We start from the raw sequence: 24,913 nt of genomic DNA, 5'->3' as shown, positions 1-24,913 counted from the left end.
GTCAGACAGTGAAAGAGTCAGACAGTGAAAGAGTCAGACAGTGAAAGAGTCAGACAGTGAAAGAGTCAGACAGTGAAAGAGTCAGACAGTGAAAGAGTCAGACAGTGAAAGAGTCAGAGAGAGAAAGAGTCAGACAGTGAAAGAGTCAGACAGTGAAAGAGTCAAACAGACAGACAGTGAAAGAGTCAGACAGTGAAAGAGTCAGACAGTGAAAGAGTCAGACAGTGAAAGAAAGACAGTGAAAGAGTCAGACAGTGAAAGAGTCAGACAGTGAAAGTCAGACAGTGAAAGAGTCAGACAGTGAAAGAGTCAGACAGAGAAAGAGTCAAGACAGTCAGAGTCAGACAGTGAAAGAGTCAGACAGTGAAAGAATCAGACAGTGAAAGAGTCAGACAGTGAAAGAAAGAGTCAGACAGTGAAAGAATCAGACAGTGAAAGAATCAGACAGTGAAAGAATCAGACAGTGAAAGAGTCAGACAGTGAAAGAGTCAGACAGTGAAAGAGTCAGACAGTGAAAGAGTCAGTGAAAGAGTCAGACAGAAAGAGTCAGACAGTGAAAGAGTCAGACAGTGAAAGAGTCAGACAGAGAAAGAGTCAGACAGTGAAAGAATCAGACAGTGAAAGAGTCAGACAGTGAAAGAGTCAGACAGTGAAAGAGTCAGAGAGAGAAAGAGTCAGACAGTGAAAGAGTCAGACAGTGAAAGAGTCAAACAGTGAAAGAATCAGACAGTGAAAGAGTCAGACAGAGAAAGAGTCAGAGAGAGAAAGAGTCAGAGAGAGAAAGAGTCAGACAGTGAAAGAGTCAGACAGTGAAAGAGTCAGACAGTGAAAGAGTCAGACAGTGAAAGAGTCAGACAGTAAAATAATCAGACAGTGAAAGAGTCAGACAGTGAAAGAGTCAGACAGTGAAAGAATCAGACAGTGAAAGAGTCAGACAGTAAAATAATCAGACAGTGAAAGAGTCAGACAGAGAGCGATGACCAAACACAGAAGAGAAAAATAGCAAAAGGGAATTGCAGAGAAAGAAGCCAGGGGTCAGGAATATGGGCTCTGTTCCAACGTTCACTCTAACAGTGAGAATGATTAGATGTATTGATCTTTTGCTTTCTAACTGTTTGAACCTAGACTGTCTGATAATCAAATGGTTCTTTACCTGCAGGTTCATGTCAATCATTTCACCTGCTAAAGGTTTCTCCAAGGTACGTCATTACCACATTCCCTAAATCTAATTGGCCGCTGAAGTTTCTCCCAATCAGCTTCAAATAAATACAATTTCATAAACTAACAGGACATTGCAAATATCAATCCAAATATGTACACCATTCTTTGGGGCGGCAGGGTAGCCTAGTGGTTGGAGTGTTGGACTAGTAACCACATGGTTGCAAGTTCAAACCCCCGAGCTGACAAGGTACAAATCTGTTGTTCTGCCCCTGAACAGGCAGTTAACCCATTGTTCCTAGAACAGTCATTGGAAATAAGAAATTGTTATTAACTGACTTGCCTAGTTAAATAAAGGTAAAATAAAAAATCAGAGCTTATTTGTTGACAAACTTGTGGCACTATAAGCTTCAGAGTGGTTGTGACTTTATTCTAGTGGAGATATAACGGATTATACATTACGTGACTTTCAGGGAAACTAAATGTTTCATGGCGACCGTGAACGTACCTCCAGACGAAATACATCACCTAATGAATATTCATTAATTATAACACGGGATTACACATACAGTATAAGGTTTCAGATGATACAACCTCAACTCTCTTTTTATGTCCTCACAAAAACAATCGGATACCTCCGAAAAAAATCACTGAACCGATGACCTCTGTCAATTTTAATTCTAGCAATTTCGTCAGAGCAAATATAGAGCCAAGATAAAGGATAATTCAAGTTGCGGGGGAAGCCAAATTGAAATGTAAGATGTCAGGTCGGCGATGCAGACAATTAAATATTAGGCGGTTCCACACTCAGGAACATTATCAAAGACATCCCTCATAGCTGAGTGATTCATCTTCAGTGGTTGATGTCAGTCATGAAGTGGCCACGGCTTAATGGAATGGAATGACATCTATGATTATGGCCTGGCACCTTGCCATGGATAAGTAGTCATTTGTTTTTATGAGTACTCTGTGTGTGTGTGTGTGTGTGTGTGTGTGTGTGTGTGTGTGTGTGTGTGTGTGTGTGTGTGTGTGTGTGTGTGTGTGTGTGTGTGTGTGTGTGTGTGTGTGTGTGTGTGTGTGTGTGTGTGTGTGTGTGTGTGTGTGTGTGTGTCATTTCACATCAGTAATAAATTACATTCACTAGGACGGTTCTTCTCATAGCTTGCAAATGGCATCAGGCATCAAGAATCTCCTCATTGCTAATGCCTCATGTAATACAAAATCACACACACACACACACAGCTCTCCAAAGGGCTCACTTCGCCCAATCCCCCAAAGCAGGTACAATTTCATACACTTGCACACCTTCAAAACAGATACACTCTTTGCTTCACTGCTTTTCGTTTAGTCCCCTGAGACACACACACACACACACACACACACACACACACACACACACACACACACACACACACACACACACACACACACACACACACACACACACACACACACACACACACACACACACACGTGTCCTGGGACCCGGTCTGGTTATAACAGCCATATTATCAAGCAACTGGAAGCTCTGCACCCAATAGGGAGGAGGGAGTGGAGGAGGGGGTCGAACCCTTCAGCAACGCATCACAAAGTGAGTGGGGGACCAATTACAGTATTTCAGACAATCAAAGTGAGTGTGATGCTGTCAAAAAATATGGAGGGTGGAAAGGGGCTCAATTGCAGGAGGCCACTGGGAACGTCATTCCATGTCACTGTTATGAAACAGCAGAGTACTTTAATAACAGCTGTAAATCTAAATCACATTAAATCTAATCAAATCATAAAAGCTTGCAGCCTTTTGTCACTCCCTCAAACCACACAACTGCGATATAAACCAATTACAAAGAACAAAAAAAAAAAACAAGACAGCCACTTCCTGATAATTTCCCTGTTTTTTTTTTCTCTAGCAGCATTTGTGGCAAACTTGGTTGGTTCTGGTGCAGCAATGATAGTGGCTGTGCATGTCGGTCATCGTGTGCACCTGTCAGAGACAAAACTGGCACATGTGGCATCTCTGGTCTACCTCTGTCTGACCATTGGCCATCACATTTGGCAATCGACGTCAGTCTGCACAACTGGCTGTCACAAAGCTTCAGAATTGCATTATAGGACAGATATATAGGACAGTATCTTAACGTCCTCTATTGGCTATGTAGTACTAAATTGGTTTCATCATGACAACAAATGTAAATCAACTTGTATATGTCAGTAACAGTTTGTATAGATATTAAAAGTTCTGGATGGGACATTTGGACCCAGCCTAATAACTGCTCATACCTGTCAGATCTACAAGAAGTGTCTGGTGCAAAGGATAGATTTGAAATTGAACACACGACTCACCCTCTAAAGCAAATGGAAACTTCACATCACCTCTTTAAGCGTCTTCAATCAGGCTTTAGGGTCACAATCACAGCACGGAAAACTCTGGTCAAAGTGGCCAACAATCTATTACTAGCGACTGAATCTGGCAATCTTAGCTTTCTCGTCCTACTGGGCATCTACGCTTCCTTTGACATTGTTTACCATTCTATCCTCCTTGGAACAATGGAAAAGACTCTGGAAATCACCGGAACAGCCTTGGTTCATGTCCTAGCTGTTTATCAGACCGGCAGCGGTTTGTGACCCTGGGGCATTTCAAATCCACCCATGCTCATGTCTGCTCCTGTCCCCCTCAAGGCTCAGTCCTAGGGCCTCTCCTTTTCATTATCTACATCCTGCCCCTCGACCAAATCATCCGCCAACACGGTCTCCATTTGCACTGTTACGCTGATGACACAGAAATCAATTTTCACTCCAAACCCACCACTGACCTCCACCCGTCGTCACTCATCAACCTCCTAAAATAAATAAAATCATGGATGAGCTCAAACCTTCTGAAGTTCAACGGCAATAAGACAGAGGCCATGTTGTTGGCACCCAGATCTCTCCTGAAGAAGGAGAGGAGTTGAGGAGTTTGACCACGACTGCTGCCCTGCCTCTCAGGTGAAGGATCTTTCATTTGATGCCCACACTAAAACCATCACTAAATCTGCCTTCTTTCTCAAGAACATCGCCAGACTCCACCCCTCCCTCACAGACTCAGCTGCTGAAACCCTTACACATGCCTTCATTACCTCATGCATGGACTATTGCTTCAATATATCAAGAACTCAGCTGCGAGACATCTCACCCGCCCTAAATCCTGAGAGCACATTACACCCACACTCCTCCACCACTGACCTCCAATCAAAATTCAGATCAACTTTAAAATCCTTCTACTCAAACAACAAATCCCTGCATGACTTGGCTCCCTTCTATCTCTCTCACATGCTACACAGCAGCAACAAAAAAAATCTAAAAACACCACAATCATTCAAATCCAACAAGTATTCAAATCCATAAAATAGGCATCATTACGAAGATAATGTATTATTAATTTATTACATGTATGTCTTCAGAAACATTGCGGTGCTTTGAGTGTTGTGAGCATATGTAATCGCAGTAATTATATTTTTAAATAGAGCTCAAGGGGTCATTTGTAAGAGGTGTTTGGCAAGGTGATTTGAAAAACTGCAGCTCATTCTAATATTTTTTTAGTGTCTTACTTTTGTTTCCCTGCTTCAATTCCAAGCTCTGCTGTTCATCAGATTATTCATATATACGATTTAACAATTTATAATATTCTCACCCATTGGTCTATGGTCAATTTAATATTGTGGTGGCAGGGTAGCCTAGTGGTTAGAGCGTTGGAGTTCAAACCCCCGAGCTGACAAGGTACAAATCTTTCATTCTGCCCCTGAACAGGCAGTTAACCCACTGTTCCTAGGCCGTCATTGAAAATAAGAATTTGTTCTTAACTGACTTGCCTAGTAAAATAAAAAAAAATGTCTTTAGGCTAAACTCTATTATTATTATATGTGTGAAAATGTTTTTCCGATATAGTTTAGTTGTAGTTTCGATGGACCATCATCAGCTGTGCAGACTAATTGCTAGTGATTGACATGGCGGTGAATGACGGGAAAGGGGGGAGTAACATGTCCTCTTAAAACTACTTACAAAACAAATGATGTTTGTGATATTAACGTTCTAACAACGACAGTGTTATTTGTAGTCACTTTTGATATTGGTGTTTTTCCGCTCATGGAACTGCCATGTGCGCATTGCCCCACTTAAAATGTGAAGAAAAAACCTAATAGTTTATCAACATTTAAAGCTGAACTTTCTGATCTGTTGCATCAGCCACATTGTGTAAAGGTTTTCCTCCTCTTCGTCTGAAACACCCACAAACAAACAGTGAAACCCAGGCTACCTAAGTATGATTCTCAATTAGAGACAACTAACGACAAGTTTTGGCCTGGTTTAGATCTTATCTGTCGGAAAGATATCAGTTTGTCTCTGTGAATGGTTTGTCCTTTCGGTGTTCCTCAAGGTTCAGGTTTTGGACCACTATTATTTTCACTATATATTTTACCTCTTGGTATCCTCACTGAACTTCTGGAGAGAGTTTTCTGCACTGAAAGTAAAGGGGCTGAATAATTTTGCACGCCCAATAAATGTTGTTCCACTTCATGATTGTGTCGCACTTGTTGTTGATTGTTCACAAAAAAATACAGTTTTATATCTTTATGTTTGAAGCCTGAAATGTGGCAAAAGGTCGCAAAGTTCAAGGGGGCCGAATACTTCCGCAAGGCAGTGTAGGAAATCCTATTTCTTTGTTAATCACTCAACACAGAATAGCCTCATGTCCACACGTGTCACGACTTCCGCCGAAGTTGGCTCCCCTGCCTGTTCGGGCGGTGCTCGGCGGTCGTCGTCACCGTCCTACTAGCCGCTACCGATCCCTTTTTCGTTTGTCTGTTGGTTTTGTCTTATTAGTTTCACCTGTGTGTATTTTGGTTTAATTAGCTTCCCTATATGTAGTAGTTTGACCCGCCCTTGTTTTGTGCGGGATTGTCTTTTGTTACGTGTGTACATATTAGGTTGTGGTGTATTTAGTTTTCTATACTGGACACCCTGTGGTTTGGGGTTGTCTGGTATAGTGTCCTGCGCCCTGTATTGTATTGGGCTTATCAGTTTGGTGTGCAATAGTAAAGCACTTTACTCCGTTACTCTCTCTCTCTCTGCGTCTGATTCCTGCACACACACCTCGTCCCGCGTGACAACACTCCCTCAAATCGTTTGGAGAAAATATCCTTTCTATTTTATTCAGCTTTGTTCAATTGTATTCTTCATACTATAAAAACATATAATATAATGCCACATAAATCTAAACAAATCTTGCTAAATGAACTAGTGGAGCCCACAGCCATCAGGACCTAACATAAGGACAACTCAGAGTATGCTATTCAGTTCTTCTGAACAACATTTTCTTCATATTATGCTTCTTTAGACCTGTCTAAAATAACAATGGATTTATTGTGAAGGGGTAGGCTATATTACATGGATTTACTAGACTTTTGTAAATGTAGATGTTCCAAAGGTCTGCATCAGTGGCTTGTAGGCAATGTGTGGAAGCCAGGAGATGCTACGTGTGTTTATGTTAATTAACAGTCAATTACTGTGAGACCGATAGTTAATTGCATGACAATCACCCTGACTAAATGTTGTGACCGCCACAGCCCTAGTTCCAACCCCTGCCTTCGGAGAAACCTTTGGGTTTCAGGTAGAACCCTTTTCACAGAGGGTTCTACATGGAACCCAAAATAGTATTACCTGGAACTCATTTTTCGGAAAGTGTTGTGTTTTAACAGATGATTGTCACGGTATGCTCTCCATTTGAAGTGTTAGCTACATGAGTATCTACAGACAAGCCTGTCTTTGGAAAAAGAAAAGCAAGGGTACTACTGGATATTACATGGTATCCATAGGCATTGATCAATCAAATATCACATTCTCTGCATTGTTGGGAAGGGCCCGTAAGCATTTCACTGTAAGGTCTACACCTGTTGATTTCGGCACATGTGACAAATAAGATTTGATTTGATTTGAATAACATTTGATTTTATTTAAATCAATGATACGGAGTGACTTGGTGTAGGTTTCAGGGTACGACACTCTTAGAAAAAAAGGGTTCCAAAAGGATTCTTCGGCTGTCCCCATTGGAGAACCTTTTTTGGCTCCAAGTAGAACCCTTTTGGTTCCAGGTATAACTATTTTGGGTTCTATGTAGAACCCTCTGTGGAAAGGGTTCGACATGGAACAATGTTGCGTGGAAAAAAATACAATAACACCGACAATGGGTAAGCTGCATCATTCCAAATGTCCCTCCCTCACCTCCCCTACAGTGAGTGGCTATTTATCATTGATAAGGTAGAGATGGTGGAGCCTGTCACAGCATAAAATAGATGAATCGATTTCGCTATCCTCGTGTGGCCCGGACCAAAGACGAGCACTTTAGTAGATTGGGGAATTCAACGCTGTCAGCTTCTCTGCTTTATTGGTCAAGTACTTGCCTGACAGGGAATAATTTGAGAAAAAATAACATTTAAAAAAGAAAGGAGGGAGGGAGGGATATGCTTATTAAAATAATGGAAAGTGGTTATTATTCATGGCTGCACGTCACTCCTCATGGTTGTTGAAGAGCCGCTGAGTGTTTATCATTTTAAGACATGATGCACTGACAGTTGAGCGAGCTGTACTCCTGGGAAGAAATCAGAGCAGGGCGAGATACACTGAGAGAGAGAGAGAGAGAGAGAGAGAGAGAGAGAGAGAGAGAGAGAGAGAGAGAGAGAGAGAGAGAGAGAGAGAGAGAGAGAGAGAGAGAGAGAGAGAGAGAGAGACCTCCCCAGAGCAACAACGCTGCCTTTACAGCTTGTCTGCTCATATTTCCCCGGTCAGAGATGAGTGTGGAAGTGACAACAGGACTTGCTGTAGTTCATCATGATTTAGTGTGCTGGAAGTATCATAACATACGTAATGGTTTCAGGCGAGACACAATTGTGGTTTATTCCATATACTGTATTTAACTGCTGAACTTGGTTGAAAAAATATTTTTTAAGGCATTTTAAGGCAGGTGGTAAAGTTGCTGCAAAAATACCCCACAGTGTATATCGTTCTAAGTAAGGGGGGGAGGTCTAGAAAGGGCCACGATGGTGATAACATACTGTATGTCTCTGTATCTGCAACTCAGCACTGCTGAGAAATAGTCCATGCATTTAATAGTGTGCACTGTAACACAGTTATGTTTTATGCTTTAATTCATGAATTTAAGAAAACAAGTGTTGTTGTCCTACTCACCTGTTTGATTGCATGCATCAGTTTAGCATAGCAGTAGACTATGACCAGGAAGGGGACGATGAGGCAGAAAACAAAGAGCGAGATGATGTACGAGACGTTGTTGGCGCTCTTGGCCATCCAGTCCACTGAACAGGTGGTGCCGGGCCCCTCGGGGCCGTAGCGGCTCCAGCCGAAGAGAGGTGGCAGGGTCCACATCAGTGAGTAGACCCAGGAGAAAGCGATGCCCAAGGCTACCTTCCGGTAGTTGGTGGAGTCGGCCTCGGTTGGACCCATCATGGTAGTGTAACGCTCGTAGGAGAGCACGGCCAGGGAGATGAGGGACACGATGCCTTGGAACCAAAACACAGACACGTGCTCAGAATATGTTGAACATGGCCAATACAGAATTTCATACAGGGAGGGCAAGACAACATCACAGACAACACTCCTGACTTCAAACACATGTTTACCTTTGGGGTGTTTGAACAAAAGGCAGACAAAGAAGTGGGAATGCTTATGCAGTTAAGTAATGAAGCACAAGGTGGTGTGGTACATTATATTTACCTTTATTTAACTAGGCAAGTCAGTTAAGAACAAATTCTTACTTAGTGTTCCTAGGCTGTCGTTCTGCCTTGTTCAGTGGCAGAAAGACAGAAATGTATCTTGTCAACTCAGGGATTTGAACCAGCAACCTTTTGGATACAGGCCCAACACGCTAACCACTAGGCTACCTGCCACCCCCTCTACTCACTAGGCTACCTGCCACCCCATGGCTAAGGCCTGTTCTTATCTCACCACAAACTCACAAGGTTAATTATTGCTATTATAAACTGGTTACCAAGGTAATTAAGAGAAGTAAAAGTACATGTTTTGTACAGACCGTGGTATACGGTCTGTCAGCCAATCAGCATACAGGGCTCGAACCACCTACTGTAGTTTATAATAGACGATATAATGCTTGAGTGTATGCTGGCTTCCAACTGTAATGCATTCATTTAGGTTGCTATTACTTTGCAAAGAGAGATTCCAATGTACTATTGAAAATGTAAGGGTAATCACTCTACATACAGTAGCAAAGGGGGCAGAATTGAGCTTTTAGACATTATGCAGGAGGGCCCATTATACCAGCAATGATTTATATTTTATTTAACAAAGAGCGAGATGATGTAAGTCAATTAAGAACAAATTCTTATTTACAATGACGGCCTACCGGGGAACAGTGGGTTAACTGCCTTGTTCAGGGGCAGAAAAAAAGATTTTGACCTTGTCAACTCAGGGATTCGATCCAACAACTTTTCAGTAATTGGTCCAACGCTCTAACCACAGGGCTACCTGCCGCCAAATTGATGCCACAAAATCTGTCAATGCACACACTTCCTGCTACTGCACTACGAAACCTGACCCCTGTCATCTTCTTTGTCTTGTTTGTCATTTACTTTGAAGTGAAAATGATCCATGAGGATGTCCTTCACGGCCATTGATTTCCAACAGCAGTGAAGCAGATGCAACCAGTCCTCTAATTAAAAAATATGGACCAGACCTTTTTTGCTGTATAGTTCTCCTCAGCTTATAAAGGCAATGGGGGATAATGTACTTGGGCTGTGGCAGCGCAGGTTGTTAACGCTGGTTCACAGTATTAATAAATTACATTCATGCCTGAGTACATGTGTAATATACAGCTGTTGGCTATCTGAGCCACAGGCAAAGCTCTGAGATTTTAGTCACATGTTTACCTCATACTGTACGATCACAGCTGCTACATTGTAGGTTTGCATACTACATTGTGGGTTTGCATGCTACATTGTGGGTTTGCATGCTACATTGTGGGTTTGCTTGCTACATTGTGTGTTTGCATGCTACATTGTGGGTTTGCATGCTACATTGTGGGTTTGCCTGCTACATTGTGGGTTTGCTTGCTACATTGTGGGTTTGCTTGCTTCATTGTGGGTTTGCTTGCTACATTGTGGGTTTGCTTGCTACATTGTGGTTTTCTCCATCTAATCAAACAACAAACCGTCTAATCAAACTGATGCTCCGCTGATGGAGAGCTGTATACAGCCAATCAAATTACTCAAATCAAATAGAATTACTCTAAAATAATTTGTGTTTTATCCATGACTCACACAGAGTGACAGCGAATACGAAATCTAATATTCCCGTCATTATGTGGAGTAACCAACCCGACGTCTGTCCTTGGCCCTCAGGGCATAACGCAAATCTTATTTAAGGTTAATTTGGACTTTTTGTAAATAGGTTATGTTGGTTGGCAAAGCAGATGCCTCTGCCCAAGATTGGGCCACCTCGCTAGCATGTAATTGACATGGGACTGATTATTCAAAATAGGTCCTTATGGAGTGGGACACCAACTCGTAGGACGTCTTTTCTTCTTTAACTGGGACCCCGGTGTAATCAGAGAGGCCAGCTAAATCTAATAAACTCAAAATAAATGTGATCTGAAATGTTTTTAAATGAACTTAATAAGATTAAATTCACTTGAGCAGTTCCCCCATCTTGGGTTAATCCCTCATGCATTGTGTGTTTATTTTTCACACAAAAATAAATTATAAAGTAAATGTTCTGGTATTATACGGTTTGTCCCACACAAGATGGAATGATACCTACATTTGTCTAATAATTGACTGCCGTCATTTCTGATATCCATTGTGGCCAATAACTAAACATCTGGAGATCTTTAATCAGTGCAATGTTTTCAGACAAGTTTCCCTATCAAGTAGATACTTGAGAGCTCACCACATTTCACCGTAGCTGTTTTGCTAAAGGTTTTCATGCATACACATCTGAAATTCAACCCTAGTCTGTATGGGTTCATATTTGAAGATTAAGGCTGTACAAAATACATAACCTAGCGTCAGAATCTTTTGTACCATAAGGAAAATATAATCAGCAAGAGAATGGATAGAGGCCCATTGTTAAAGGTTTGGACATGAAATGCACAGTGCCTTCAGAAAGTATTCACACCCCTTGACCTTGCCAAATGTTGTGTTTAAACTGATTTAATTATCATTTTTTTTGGTAACGATCTACACAAAGTACTCTGTATTGTAAAAGTGGAAGAAAAATTGTTTACAAATGTTAGAGTTTATGAAAAATGTAACACTAAGACATCTTGATTCAATGAGTATTCAACACGCTGACTCAATACATGTTTTTTAGACGTTCCTACCTTCAGCAATGCTTCGTGATCATACATACGTGATATCCGATGAAGGTAAGAATGTTTAAAAAGAGGAAGAAAGTATTTTCCAGTACAATGGAGGACAACAAATTTTCTGAAAGATAAGGATAAAAATGCAAAGAGAGAAGAGTTGGACTGTCTAAATGGGAGGCCAGCCTGCTAACTAAGCAAGAGGAGAAGAGTTGGACTGGCTAAATGGGAGGCCAACCTGCTAACTAAGCAAGAGGATAAGAGTTGGACTGGCTAAATGGGAGGCCAACCTGCTAACTAAGCAAGAGGAGAAGAGTTGGACTGGCTAAATGGGAGGCCAGCCTGCTAACTAAGCAAGAGAAGAAGAGTTGGACAGGATAAATGGGAGGCCAGCCTGCTAACTAAGCAAGAGAAGAAGAGTTGGACTGGCTAAATGGGAGGCCAGCCTGCTAACTAAGCAAGAGAAGAAGAGTTGGACTTGCTAAATGGGAGGCCAGCCTGCTAACTAAGCAAGAGGAGAAGAGTTGGACTGGCTAAATGGGAGGCCAACCTACTAACTAAGCAAGAGAAGAGTTGGACTGGCTAAATGGGAGGCCAGCCTGCTAACTAAGCAAGAGGAGAAGAGTTGGACTGGCTAAATGGGAGGCCAACCTGCTAACTAAGCAAGAGAAGAGTTGGACTGGCTAAATGGGAGGCCAGCCTGCTAACTAAGCAAGAGGAGAAGAGTTGGACTGGCTAAATGGGAGGCCAGCATGCTAACTAAGCAAGAGGAGAAGAGTTGGACTGGCTAAATGGGAGGCCAACCTGCTAACTAAGCAAGAGAAGAGTTGGACTGGTTAAATGGGAGGCCAGCCTGCTAACTAAGCAAGAGAAGAAGAGTTGGACTGGCTAAATGGGAGGCCAACCTGCTAACTAAGCAAGAGAAGAAGAGTTGGACTGGTTAAATGGGAGGCCAGCCTGCTAACTAAGCAAGAGGAGAAGAGTTGGACTGGCTAAATGGGAGGCCAGCATGCTAACTAAGCAAGAGGAGAAGAGTTGGACTGGCTAAATGGGAGGCCAACCTGCTAACTAAGCAAGAGAAGAGTTGGACTGGTTAAATGGGAGGCCAGCCTGCTAACTAAGCAAGAGAAGAAGAGTTGGACTGGCTAAATGGGAGGCCAGCCTGCTAACTAAGCAAGAGAAGAAGAGTTGGACTGGCTAAATGGGAGGCCAGCCTGCTAACTAAGCAAGAGAAGAGTTGGACTGGCTAAATGGGAGGCCAACCTGCTAACTAAGCAAGAGAAGAGTTGGACTGGCTAAATGGGAGGCCAGCCTGCTAACTAAGCAAGAGGAGAAGAGTTGGACTGGCTAAATGGGAGGCCAGCATGCTAACTAAGCAAGAGGAGAAGAGTTGGACTGGCTAAATGGGAGGCCAACCTGCTAACTAAGCAAGAGAAGAGTTGGACTGGCTAAATGGGAGGCCAGCCTGCTAACTAAGCAAGTCACAGGAAAGATTCGACTATAATAATGTTTTCCAGTCTTTAACCTGCTGTGGTCTCAGGCCATTAAGTCGAGGCAGCAGATTCTAATGTCATTAAGTCGAGGCAGCAGGTTCTAAAGTCATTAAGTCGAGGCAGCAGATTCTAAAGTCATTAAGTCGAGGCAGCAGATTCTAATGTCATTAAGTCGAGGCAGCAGGTTCTAAAGTCATTAAGTCGAGGCAGCAGGTTCTAAAGTCATTATGTCGAGGCAGCAGATTCTAAAGTCATTAAGTCGAGGCAGCAGATTCTAAAGTCATTAAGTCGAGGCAGCAGATTCTAAAGTCATTAAGTCGAGGCAGCAGGTTCTAAAGTCATTATGTCGAGGCAGCAGATAAGTCATTATGTCGAGGCAGCAGATTCTAAAGTCATTAAGTCGAGGCAGCAGGTTCTAAAGTCATTAAGTCGAGGCAGCAGATTCTAAAGTCATTAAGTCGAGGCAGCAGATTCTAAAGTCATTAAGTCGAGGCAGCAGGTTCTAAAGTCATTAAGTCGAGGCAGCAGGTTCTAAAGTCATTAAGTCGAGGCAGCAGGTTCTAAAGTCATTACAGACATCACTTATCTACAATAATGGCAGCTTAGGTCCAGGGGCAAGACGGATGTATGCAACATTCAACTGTTTAACAGATTCTAAAAAATAATTTTAATAATCTTATTATGGCTAGCAGGGTTGGTCAATTCCATTTCAATTCCAGTCTATTCAGAATGTAAACCGAATTAAACATTTTCCTAACTGAAAAGGATTAAAGAGAATTGTAATTGAAATGTCAGTGTACTTCAATTGTCTGGAAATGAAATGGAATTGACCCCAACCCTTAAACTGGGCAACTCACATCAACTAAAGGACGATATGCAGACTTGAGATCTGCAGTCTCTACTTGAAACTACAATAAAGTCGTCACCCCGCCTACGTCACACCCTCACCTGCCTTGTGCTTGTCTCCACCCCCCCACCAGGTGTCTCATATTTTTCCCCCTGTGCATTTATACCTGCGTTTTCTGTTTGTCCGTTGCCTGGTCGTCTTGTTTTGTCAGGTCTTACCAGCATGTTTCCCATTTCTTCAGTTCTTGTTGTCCCGGTTCTGACCCTTCTGCCTGTTCTGACCTTGAGCCTGCCTGACGTTCTGTCCCTTATTGACTCAGCCTTGGATTATGAACCTCTCCCTGTGTCACGACTTCTGCCGAAGTCTCTCCTTCGGGCGGTGCTCGGCAGTCGACGTCACCGGTCTTCTATCCATCATTGATCCATTTTTCATTAGTTTTGTCTCCCTACACACCTGGTTTCAATCCCATTCATTACCTGCTGTGTTTAACCCTCTGTTTCCCCTTTTTTTACCTTTATTTAACTAGGCAAGTCAGTTAAGAACAAATTCTTATTTTCAATGATGGCCTAGGAACAGTGGGTTAACTGTCTGTTCAGGGGCAGAATGACAGATTTGTACCTTGTCAGCTCGAGGATTTGAACTTGCAACCTTCTAGTTATTAGTCCAACGCTCTAACCACTAGGCTACTCTGCCGCCCCAATGTCTTTGTCTTTGTCAGAGATTGTTTGTTATTCAGTGTTTGTATTGAGTTTGTATTGGTGTGCGACGGGTCCTCGTACCCACTTTGTTTATTGTTTACATTTAGTGCTTGGAGTACGTTTCGTTTATTGTTATTAAATACCTCCATTTCACTTCTCCTGCGCTTGACTTCCCTGCCACCTATGCACACGACTCTGACACCTTGCCCTCAACCTGCCCTTTGACTGCCCCTTTATTATAATAAATATTCTGAGAACTGGACCTCCCGCCTCCTGTGACTGCATCTGGGCCATTTCCTGAGTCGTGCTAGTTATGCTAAAAAAGCTGAGGGATGGGCCGGGAGAAATGTAACCACTCTCAAATTCATAGACAGAGCTATGGATGCAAGGACCGACCATCCATGATATAAAAAATATATAGTTTTAAAGATGCACTATGTAGAAATCACTCTGCCAATTTCCTGGTTGCTAAAATTCTAACACCGTAGTTCGCCTAATTTCAGTTTGTGACAAAACAAGCAAGTATGACGTAGAGAATCATTGTACCCTCTAGACATGCTGTGAAATATATTTTCCATTAACAAAAATCTTGTATTTTCAGCTGCTTGAAGCTGGTGTACAAAACCCAAAAGTAACCTCAAAAAATACACTTAAAAATGGGAAGCATAGAAATAGAGCACATAGAACATTTTATATTATATTTTAGGTTTTGATGGGGTGTGACAGTTTAACTAAGCTCATGAGGCATTTAGAAGTTATATTTTTGAAGAATCAATGGGTATATTATAATTAATTTATACGTCCAAAAATTGATGTATCAACTAAGGATTCTAGCCTCAACACACATTTCTGAGGAAGTCTTCCATTGACATGAATTAATGATTTAAGCAAAATTCTGAGTGTTGCACGCTTAACTCAACTCTGAATTGGCTCTGATGTGAGAGGTTATCCCTGGTCAGTATTTTCCGTCACACAGCTAACAGTGTGGGTGCTGACAAGTGCGGACTTTTGCTTCACACTCTCAAGATATTTATCTCTGATACCTAACATATACAAAATGTTGTACATTATGTGTATACTTTCTGTTTTAGTCCCCAAAAGTGATTTTCTCTTATCAGCATATTGATGATGCATGACACATACTGATGATGTATGACACTTACTGATGATGCATGACACATACTGATGATGCATGACACATACTGATGATGTATGACACATACTGATGATGTATGACACATACTGATGATGTATGACACATTGATGATGTATGACACATACTGATGATGTATGACACATACTGATGATGCATGACACATACTGATGATGCATGACACATTGATGATGTATGACACATACTGATGATGCATGACACATACTGATGATGCATGACACATTGATGATGTATGACACATACTGATGATGTATGACACATACTGATGATGCATGACACATACTAATGATGTATGACACATACTGATGATGCATGACACATACTGATGATGCATGACACATACTGATGATGTATGACACATACTGATGATGTATGACACATACTGATGATGTATGACACATACTGATGATGTATGACACATACTGATGATGTATGACACATACTGATGATGTATGACACATACTGATGATGTATGACACATACTGATGATGTATGACACATTGTTCCTCCTCTGAGTATTTTCTTGACAAGCCTGCATAAAACCAGCCTGTGTCCATAACACTGAAACAGAGAAATAATCTCTTCAGCAGTGACTCTGTGACTTGTACAGTAATTCCTTAGCCACAGCTAATAGAATGAGGAGCCTTGTTGATGTCTGGTAGCAACAGTGCTTAGCTACCACACTCCGTGCCTCAGATTGAGATGCCAAATACTTGTCAAAGAGTTTTAGTAAATTGTCTCCTTGCGGATGGCACTGTGACTGTGTTTATATTTGTTTCACTAATTGGTATTTTTTTAAGTGGAAAAATCAGATCTGAAAAAGATCTCTGAAAAAGATCTTATGTGATTGGTCATAAACTCAATTTGTAGAAAATATATCCGAATTGGGCTGCCTGTGTAAACGCTGCCTGAGATACCATTTCAGAGGCTAATTTAAGTGATGCGAAACCACGAATATCTCTGAGATATAGTTGGTAACCTAGAAAGCAATAAAGCGAGACTAAGAGACGTGCTTCAGTATGTCTGAAATGATCACAATGAAATACCAAATCCCATCCAAAATTACTAATACATCTCCGAGGAGCTGGTATGATGGTGTGTGAGAGCTTCCTTTCAATTTGGAGGCATAAAACTCTTTGAGAAGAGAAAAAGGCAAGATTGTTCTGCGAGTATAAAACGTTTTAACAATGTCACAAAGAAACCACCAATGTAGCCTGAAGGGATGTACTAACAATGTTCCTATATCAAAGAAATTTGTAAATGTGTTCTGATACTGCCCACAATGCCGCAGAAAAGCACTTTTTTCGAGTTTCAGAAGAAAGCTGTTGAAGACAGGAGAACGTAATTTTTTTGAACTATATCAACTTTCTTTCTCATTTCCCAATAACACATTAATTACAGCCTGCTGGAGTATCACTCAAAATAATTTTCATGGAAAACGCATCTATATATTTAACAGGCCAATAGTGATGGTTGTATTCTGTTGTTCACCGTGGCTCACTGCCACTACCTAGGAAACATTTCTAGGCAAACCGGTGTGGAAGACTTTTTAATGGAGCACTTCATCTAAATTGGATGGCAAATACTAGATTCATGATATAAAGTTGAATGTGCAATTTTGAGACTGTGAGCATTTGCCCCCCTTGAATGTCTCTGCACCGCCCTGCATCGCTTCATCACAAGGGACAGATGGAAAACCACCACGTATATCTCTTTGTGATGTCGGGCTGACAGCCCAGCCTTTATCGTTGGGCATCACGAAAGAGACTCGTATTGGCTGTGATTTGGGGCAGCTAAAAACTGGTTTAGATGTGCCTATACTGGATTGAAACATGACTTTTATTTTCAAAAATGGTGCCAATTGGTATCAATGCAGGTCTGGACAAATAAAAAACGTGTATGCTAGTGGGTTTTTTAACGGAGACTATTAACGAGAGCTAGAGCTGCTCAATACTGTTGTATTAAGATAACAGAGAGCCCAAGATGTTATTAAAAGAGAAGGGGAACAGGCTCCGATCTAGAACAACCTGAGCAGCCCCAAATATGGCCAGTTGAATTAAACTTGTGTTTTTATTGGCTAACAGATCGCAGCCATATTGATGATTCTTCCTGTACAGCCTATTGAGGCATGGTTGGATGGACTAATGCACTTTGGACAGTTTAATGTGCAAGGCAGCAAGAGGGTTGGGAGAGTTATGAGGATGCCCAACTCAAACTCCAAAAACAACTGTAAAAACCAACAACACAAAGAGGTCGACTGATATCTCTGAATAAGCCAGACTGGAGTATTTACATCAGCAGACAATTTATCTCATGAGACTAAGCCAGCATGGCACAGATCTAAATCAAATAATCAAGGGAAACTCCAGACATTTGTGAGGGAGTGAAAAAGCATCACAGAACTGATAACATTGCACAATTCAGCTCGCTTGAAATCACATGACATTAAGTCAAGGGTATCCTGAATATCTGGTAGACAGCGACCCTATTACACAGCATGTTTTATCAGTAATTATAAACAGGGTGGTTGGAGCCATGAATGCTGATTTGGCTGACAGATGTGGTATATCAGACAGTATACTGTACCACAGGTATGACAAAACATGTATTTGTACAGCTCTAATTACATTGGTAATCACTTTATAATAGCAATAAGACACCTCTGGGATTTGTGATATATGGCCCTTATATACCACGGCTAAGGGCTTTGTCCAGGCACCTGCATTGGCCATATACCACACACCCTCGGGCTGTATTGCTTAAATAGACAGTTATAACACCCACAGCTGATTGTGACTTTTTTTGAGTATTATAATGTTATATATGATTCTTGGCAAAGAGGCCTATGGTGAGTCTATTGTTGACAATATGTCTTGCACAGTCATCCAACCAAAATGCAAGGTCGGTGAGAGTACATGACAGCGACCTGCCGGTGCCCTCAAATGCCTTTTCATTATCCTTTGAAGTCAACATATATCATGGCAACTTTGATAGGAGCCTTTCTGACAGTTCCTGAAAACCATTAGAACAGACTATAACATACAGTATATGACTCGCGATACGTTCGGAGGGGCGCTTTAAACAGTTATAACGACTCGACAAAATGTCTAAACGCTTTTTGCAAATATGATGAGTCCTTTAATGTATATGGACGCCAGTGGATAGAAGAGCTATTTACATGTACTGTAGCCTATACTTACAATGATGAACAACATAATGCAGATTGATCGACAAGAGATATTTTTTTACTAGCCTGTTTTGAAAATGTTTATGACAAGTTAAGGTATTTCATTTATTTTGAATATTTTAGCTATCACAAATAAATGAGTGACAGACTTCAGAAGTGATATTGCGACAAGATTTCTGACCCATCATTAACCTTGACCTGCAAACCATCGTAACAAGCATATCGACGTGCAATTGTAACATTCAAATACAATTATAAAATAATACTACCAAGCATAGGCTGTCCCCTCTTTACGCATTGTGCTGGCCAGATTCCAAAAGTGCACACCACATCTAGGGTAGACTAGCTCTTTTAAAACCACATTTTGAAACGTAACCAAACATTAATGAAGCAAGGTTACAGTACACTTACCTAATAGTGAATTGGCAAAGCCGTACCATACACACCCACTTTCTCCTATGAGCCATCTTCCCTGTGTACTTGCCGCGAAACTGAACGGAGTTCCCACCACACACACCAGCAGATCACTGAATGAAATGTTAATCAGTAGCAAGTTGATAGGCGAGCGCAGCACCTTGTAGCGGCAGAAGAGGACGAGAACCAGGAGGTTGTTGAGGAATCCGAAGGTACCAATAAAGCCCAAACACACTGAGACTAGCAGGTTCCCGGTCGGGCTGAGAGTGGTGCGGGATAAATTGTGTTCCAGGTGCCTGTCTGCAGCACCAGTACACAGCGCGCTATTGGCCCTCGTGCAGCCGCTGAAGCTCACGTTGGACACGATCATCGCAATCCGTTTTCGTTACAGAAGCGCGCGCAGTGGATTGAACAAGAGCTAATTTGTGCTTGGCATTTTTAGGAAAGTTGGAAAAATGTGGGCTTCTGAGTTGGCTAACAATATATTAAAGTTGATGGCAGAGTCACTTGTTGCTCTGGAGAATTTGTTTTCCAAAAGTGGATCAAAATAGGCCGCGCGCTCGTTGGGAATGTATAACTTTGTTTTCCAGTTCAGGGTTTAAAACCAGCACAGAGTTTGACGGGGCTGTGCTCCACCGTGTGGTAGTCTACTTAGAATCCACACGCACGGCTGGACAAGACTCCCCCCGTCAGTGTTTATATTGCTGTACCACTTTCACAGCTGACGTCTGCGCCAGTGAACAGCACGTCCTCACAGGGTCTGTGCAATGCTATCCCGAGTCCTTGCAACATTACAGAACAAGTGGACTGCAGCAGGCTATATCTTCCAAATGCTGCCAACTCTCAACTTACTTCGACTAAAATCTAACAACATTTAGGCTAAGTGTAGTGCTGTGATAGTTTCAGTGATATTCTCATGTTATTTTGTGCGGTAGTAACCGCCACACGTTCCTGTTGGTTGCAGGCGCTGTCCATGGTCCTGCAGCCTGTGTGTCCTGAAGTCATTGCCAATTTGACATCAAAGTTCTAGAACACGCCAACAATCAACGGTGCGGACAATTTCAGAATCCCCTGAGAGGCCAAGACTGTTCCTATTGGTTTACTTGCCTTTTCAGTGGTCGCACTTAATCACTTCTTAAAAGGTTCAATCAAATGTAAGTCAGTTATAGGCTACCTACAGCCTGTGCCTGTTTTGTACTTGCTATCAGTCTGTATTTGTTGTTCGGGCCATTTAATAATTTCTCAGTAAAACAAAGTTAACGTTGCAGATCCACTATAGTCTGTTCGTTATCTGTAAAGTGTGTTTTATTGTCATAGTAGGTGATGGAGAATATCAGACTGAAAAGATAGGACATTTCATACCATTTGTTTGTTAGGATTAGAGGTCCTGTTCAGAGTGTGGTGTGTGTGTGTGGTTTAGGATATAGATGAGTGAAAGTGATACATTGCCACAAACACTAGCACATACTTTTTGAGACTATTTCAATCATTCCATTGTATACTGGACAAGCTCCAAACTAACCTCAAGTATTTGCAAGTATTTTACATATAGTGTATTTGGAAAGTATTCAGACCCCTTTACTTTTTACACATTTTGTTACATTACAGCCTTATTCTAAAATTTATTAAATAGCTTTTTCCTCTTCAATCTACACACAATAACCCATAATGACAAAGCAAAAACATGTTTTTAGAATGTTTTACAAATGTATTAAATATCACATTTACTTAAGTATTCAGACCCTTTACTCAGTACTTTGCTGAAGCACCTTTGGATACGATTACAGCCTCAAGTCTTCTTGGGCATGATGCTATTTTGAGTTAAATGCTCTACAACAAATCTTTCTTAGTGTCCAACAAGCTTTCTCTACCCTTAACCTTGTTCTGAACACCTCCAAAACAAAGGTCATGTGGTTTGGTAAGAAGAATGCCCCTCCTCCCACAGGTGTTATTACTACATCTGAAGGTTTAGAGCTTGTGGTTGTCACCTCATACAAGTACTTGGGAGTATGGCTAGACAGAACACTGTCCTTCTCTCAGCACATATCAAAGCTGCAGGCTAATGTTAAATCTAGACTTGGTTTCCTCTATCGTAATCGCTCGTCTTTCACGCCAGCTGCCAAACTAACCCTGATTCAGATGTCCATCCTACCCATGCTAGATTACGGAGACATAATTTATAGATTGGCAGGTAAGGGTGCTCTCGAGTGGCTAGATGTTCTTTACCATTCGGCCATCAGATTTGCCACCAATGCTCCTTATAGGCCACATCACTGCACTCTATACTCCTCTGTAAACTGGTCATCTCTGTATACCCATCGCAAGACAGTGTAGTCTAGTGGTTAGAGCACTGGACTAGTAACCAAAAGGTTGCAAGTTCAAATCCCCGAGCTGACAAGGTACAAAATCTGTCGTTCTGCCCCTGAACAGGCAGTTGACCCACTGTTCCTAGGCCGTCATTGAAAATAAGAAGTTGTTCTTAACTGACTTGCCTAGCAAAATAAAGGTAAAATAAAAAAGACCCATGATGGTTATTTATAAAATGCTCTTAGGCCTCACTCCCCCCTATCTGAGATATCTACAGACCTCATCCTCCACATACAACACCCGTTCTGCCAGTCACATTCTGTTAATGGTCCCCAAAGCACACACATCCCTGGGTCGCTCCTCTTTTCAGTTCGCTGCAGCTGATGACTGGAACGCGCTGCAACAAACACTCTACCTGGATAGTTTTATCTCAATCTCTTCATTCAAAGACTCAATCATGGACACTCTTACTGACAGTGATGGCTGCTTTGCATGGTGTATTGTTGTCTCTACCTTCTTGCTCTTTGTGCTGTTGTCTGTGCCCAATAATGTTTGTACCCTGTCTTGTGTTGCTACGATGTTGTGTTGTTGTCATGTTGTGTTGCTACCATGTTGTGTTGTCATGTGTTGCTGCCATGCTATGTTGTTGTCTTAGGTCTCTCTTTATGCAGTGTTGTGTTGTCTCTCTTTTCATGACTTGTGTTTTGTCCTATATTTATTTTTGTATTTATTTTATTTTTAGCCCAACCCCTGTCCACGCAGGAGGCCTCTTGCCTTTTGGTGGGCCGTCATTGTAAATAAGAATTTGTTCTTAACTGACTTGCCTAGTTAAATAAATGTTAAATAAATGTAATTTTAAAATAATAATAATAAGCGTGGCACACCTGTATTTGGGGAGTTTCTCCCATTCTTCTCTGCAGATCCTCTCGAGCTCTGTCAGGTTGGATGGGGAGCATTGCTGCACAGCTATTTTCAGGTCTCTCCAGAGATGTTAGATCGGGTTCAAGTCTGGGCTCTGGCTGGGCCATTAATTGACATTCAGAGACTTGTCCAGAAGTCACTCCTGCTGTGTGCTTAGGGCCATTGTCCTGTTGGAAGGTGAACCTTCACCCCAGTCTGAGGTCCTGAGGGCTCAGGAGCAGGTTTTCATCAAGGATCTATCTGTACTTTGCTCAGTTAATCTTTCCATCAAGCCTCACTAATCTCCCAGTCCCTGCCACTGAAAAACATCCCCACAGCATGATTCTGCCACCACCACACTTCACCGTAGGGATGGTATTGGCCTGGTGATGAGTGGTGCCTGGTTTCCTCCAGACGTGACACTTGGCATTCAGGCCAAAGAGTTCAATCTTGGTTTCATCAGACCAGAGAATCTTATTTCTCATGGTCTGAGAGCCCTTTAGATGCCTTTTTGCAAACTCCAAGCGGGCTGTCATGTGCCTTTTACTCAGGAGTGGCTTCTGTCTGGCCACTCTGCCATGAAGACCTGCTGCAGTGCTGCAGTGCTGCAGAGATGGTTGTCCTTCCACAGCAACCGATTGCTCAGTTTGGCCAGGCGGCCAGCTCTAGGAAGAGTCTTGGTGGTTCGGAGCTGTCTCTGATCTCTACGGACAATTCCATCTACCTCATGGCTTGGTTTTTTCTCTGACATGCACTGTCAACTGTGGGACCTTATAGAGACAGGAGTGTGCCTTTCCAAATAATGTCCAATCAATTGAATTTACCACAAGTGGACTCCAATCAAGTTGTACAAACATCTCAAGGATGATCAAAGGAAACAGGATGAACCTGAGCTCAATTTCGAGTCTCCGTAGCAAAGGGTCTGAATACTTATGTAAATAAAGGTATTTCTGTTTTTTAATTTTAATAAATAACAAAATGTGGACAAAGTCAAGGGGTCTGAATGCTTTCCGAATGCACAACCAGGTCTTAACAACCAGGTCTTAACAACCAGGTCTTAACAACCAGGTCTTAACAATCAGATCTTAACAACCAGGTCTTAACAACCAGGTCTTAACAACCAGGTCTTAACAATCAGGTCTTAACAACCAGATCTTAACAACCAGGTCTTAACAACCAGGTCTTAACAACCAGGTCTTAACAACCAGATCTTAACAACCAGGTCTTAACCACCAGGTCTTAACAACCAGGTCTTAACAACCAGGTCTTAACAAAGTACTGTTTTTCCAGCTCACGGACACACAGTGTTGCACAACTACATTATTTGTGAACTTTTTGTTCTCCCTTTTGAGCTGTATTTCCCCCACAGTTCCATCCCATTGTTTCTGTGTACCTTCTCACTTGACATACAAGTAGAGTTCTAAGGATACTATTGAGATATACTGTAGTACAGTGGCAGAGCACACTTGGTGGTTCAGGCTTGATTTAAACAGTTCCTTTGGATTCCTTGTTGTTTCCCTCAAAGCCACTGATGCTATAATGGGCATAATGCATTTCTGAATGGAATCGCATGACTCCCTGACTGACTTGTGAATTGTAAAAACAAACGGCCTCTCTTGAAAGATTACCCGCTAGCCTGCATGGAGCACGAAGCACGACTCTCGTGTCATGGACAGTTATAATTGACCTGTTCTGAGAGAACTGTGAATTCCTTGCTACTTTCTTTGCATTTGTTTGAATTATCTCTGTCAGTATATACATTTGAAAAGCATGTTGACTATTGTCTGTCTAAATCCAATTTTTTATTGATATGTTTAATAATGTATCGACCTGTTTAGTGATGTGTGTTATGTGTTAGGCTAGTAGTTGGCTGTGTTGTACTTACCAGTACCCAGTGTTCGTGGGGTCCGCCATGCCAATCAACCTGCTGTCTGCCGACCACGAGAATGCCTGGAATGTTCTGATGCCGGGCATCCTGGTGGTTGGTGGAGAGGTGTGGACGGGGGTTTGGCAGGGAGCATTGGAAATTAAGACCAGCTTTAGCCATTGTTCTCTCTCTTATGTCTGGCCTTCACAAGAGAAGGTCACGGTTGTTTTGTAGGGTATCCTTCATTTTTTTGGCGTGGGCTACGGCCAAACAGTAGCCTGTGTGAAGTTGGGTTAATAAACTTTAAATGTGTAAACACAATCCTCTGTTTGGACAATTGTTCCTTTATATGATCTAGTCAGGTCATATTAATAATCAAAATATATATATATCACACACATAAAACACAGCCTTAGTGCTCTATTCAGTCTGAATCGGATTCCGCAATAGAAATGGAAGGTCATTTCCAATTGAGCCGACATATGCAACGTTTACTGTGAATGCAGTC

At 41.9% G+C, this 24,913-nt stretch overlaps 1 protein-coding gene across 1 annotated transcript in view; it reads right to left on the bottom strand.

The window, feature by feature from the left end:
- The window catches only part of LOC135558378 (pinopsin-like), a 60,950-nt gene extending 41,086 nt beyond the window's left edge, over nt 1-19,864 (bottom strand). The window contains exons 1-2 of the mRNA XM_064992137.1: nt 19,329-19,864; nt 8,374-8,702 (exon numbers count right to left, since the gene is read on the bottom strand). Of these exons, the coding sequence (XP_064848209.1) occupies nt 8,374-8,702; nt 19,329-19,701 (702 nt within the window). The 5' untranslated portion in view covers nt 19,702-19,864. The remainder of the gene's footprint in view (nt 1-8,373; nt 8,703-19,328) is intronic.
- Between the last annotated feature and the right edge of the window lie 5,049 nt (nt 19,865-24,913).

The sequence above is a fragment of the Oncorhynchus masou genome, chromosome 17 (genome assembly GCF_036934945.1).
Source record: "Oncorhynchus masou masou isolate Uvic2021 chromosome 17, UVic_Omas_1.1, whole genome shotgun sequence".
Classification (NCBI taxonomy): domain Eukaryota; kingdom Metazoa; phylum Chordata; class Actinopteri; order Salmoniformes; family Salmonidae; genus Oncorhynchus; species Oncorhynchus masou.
This window is presented reverse-complemented; position numbering and strand designations above follow the sequence as displayed.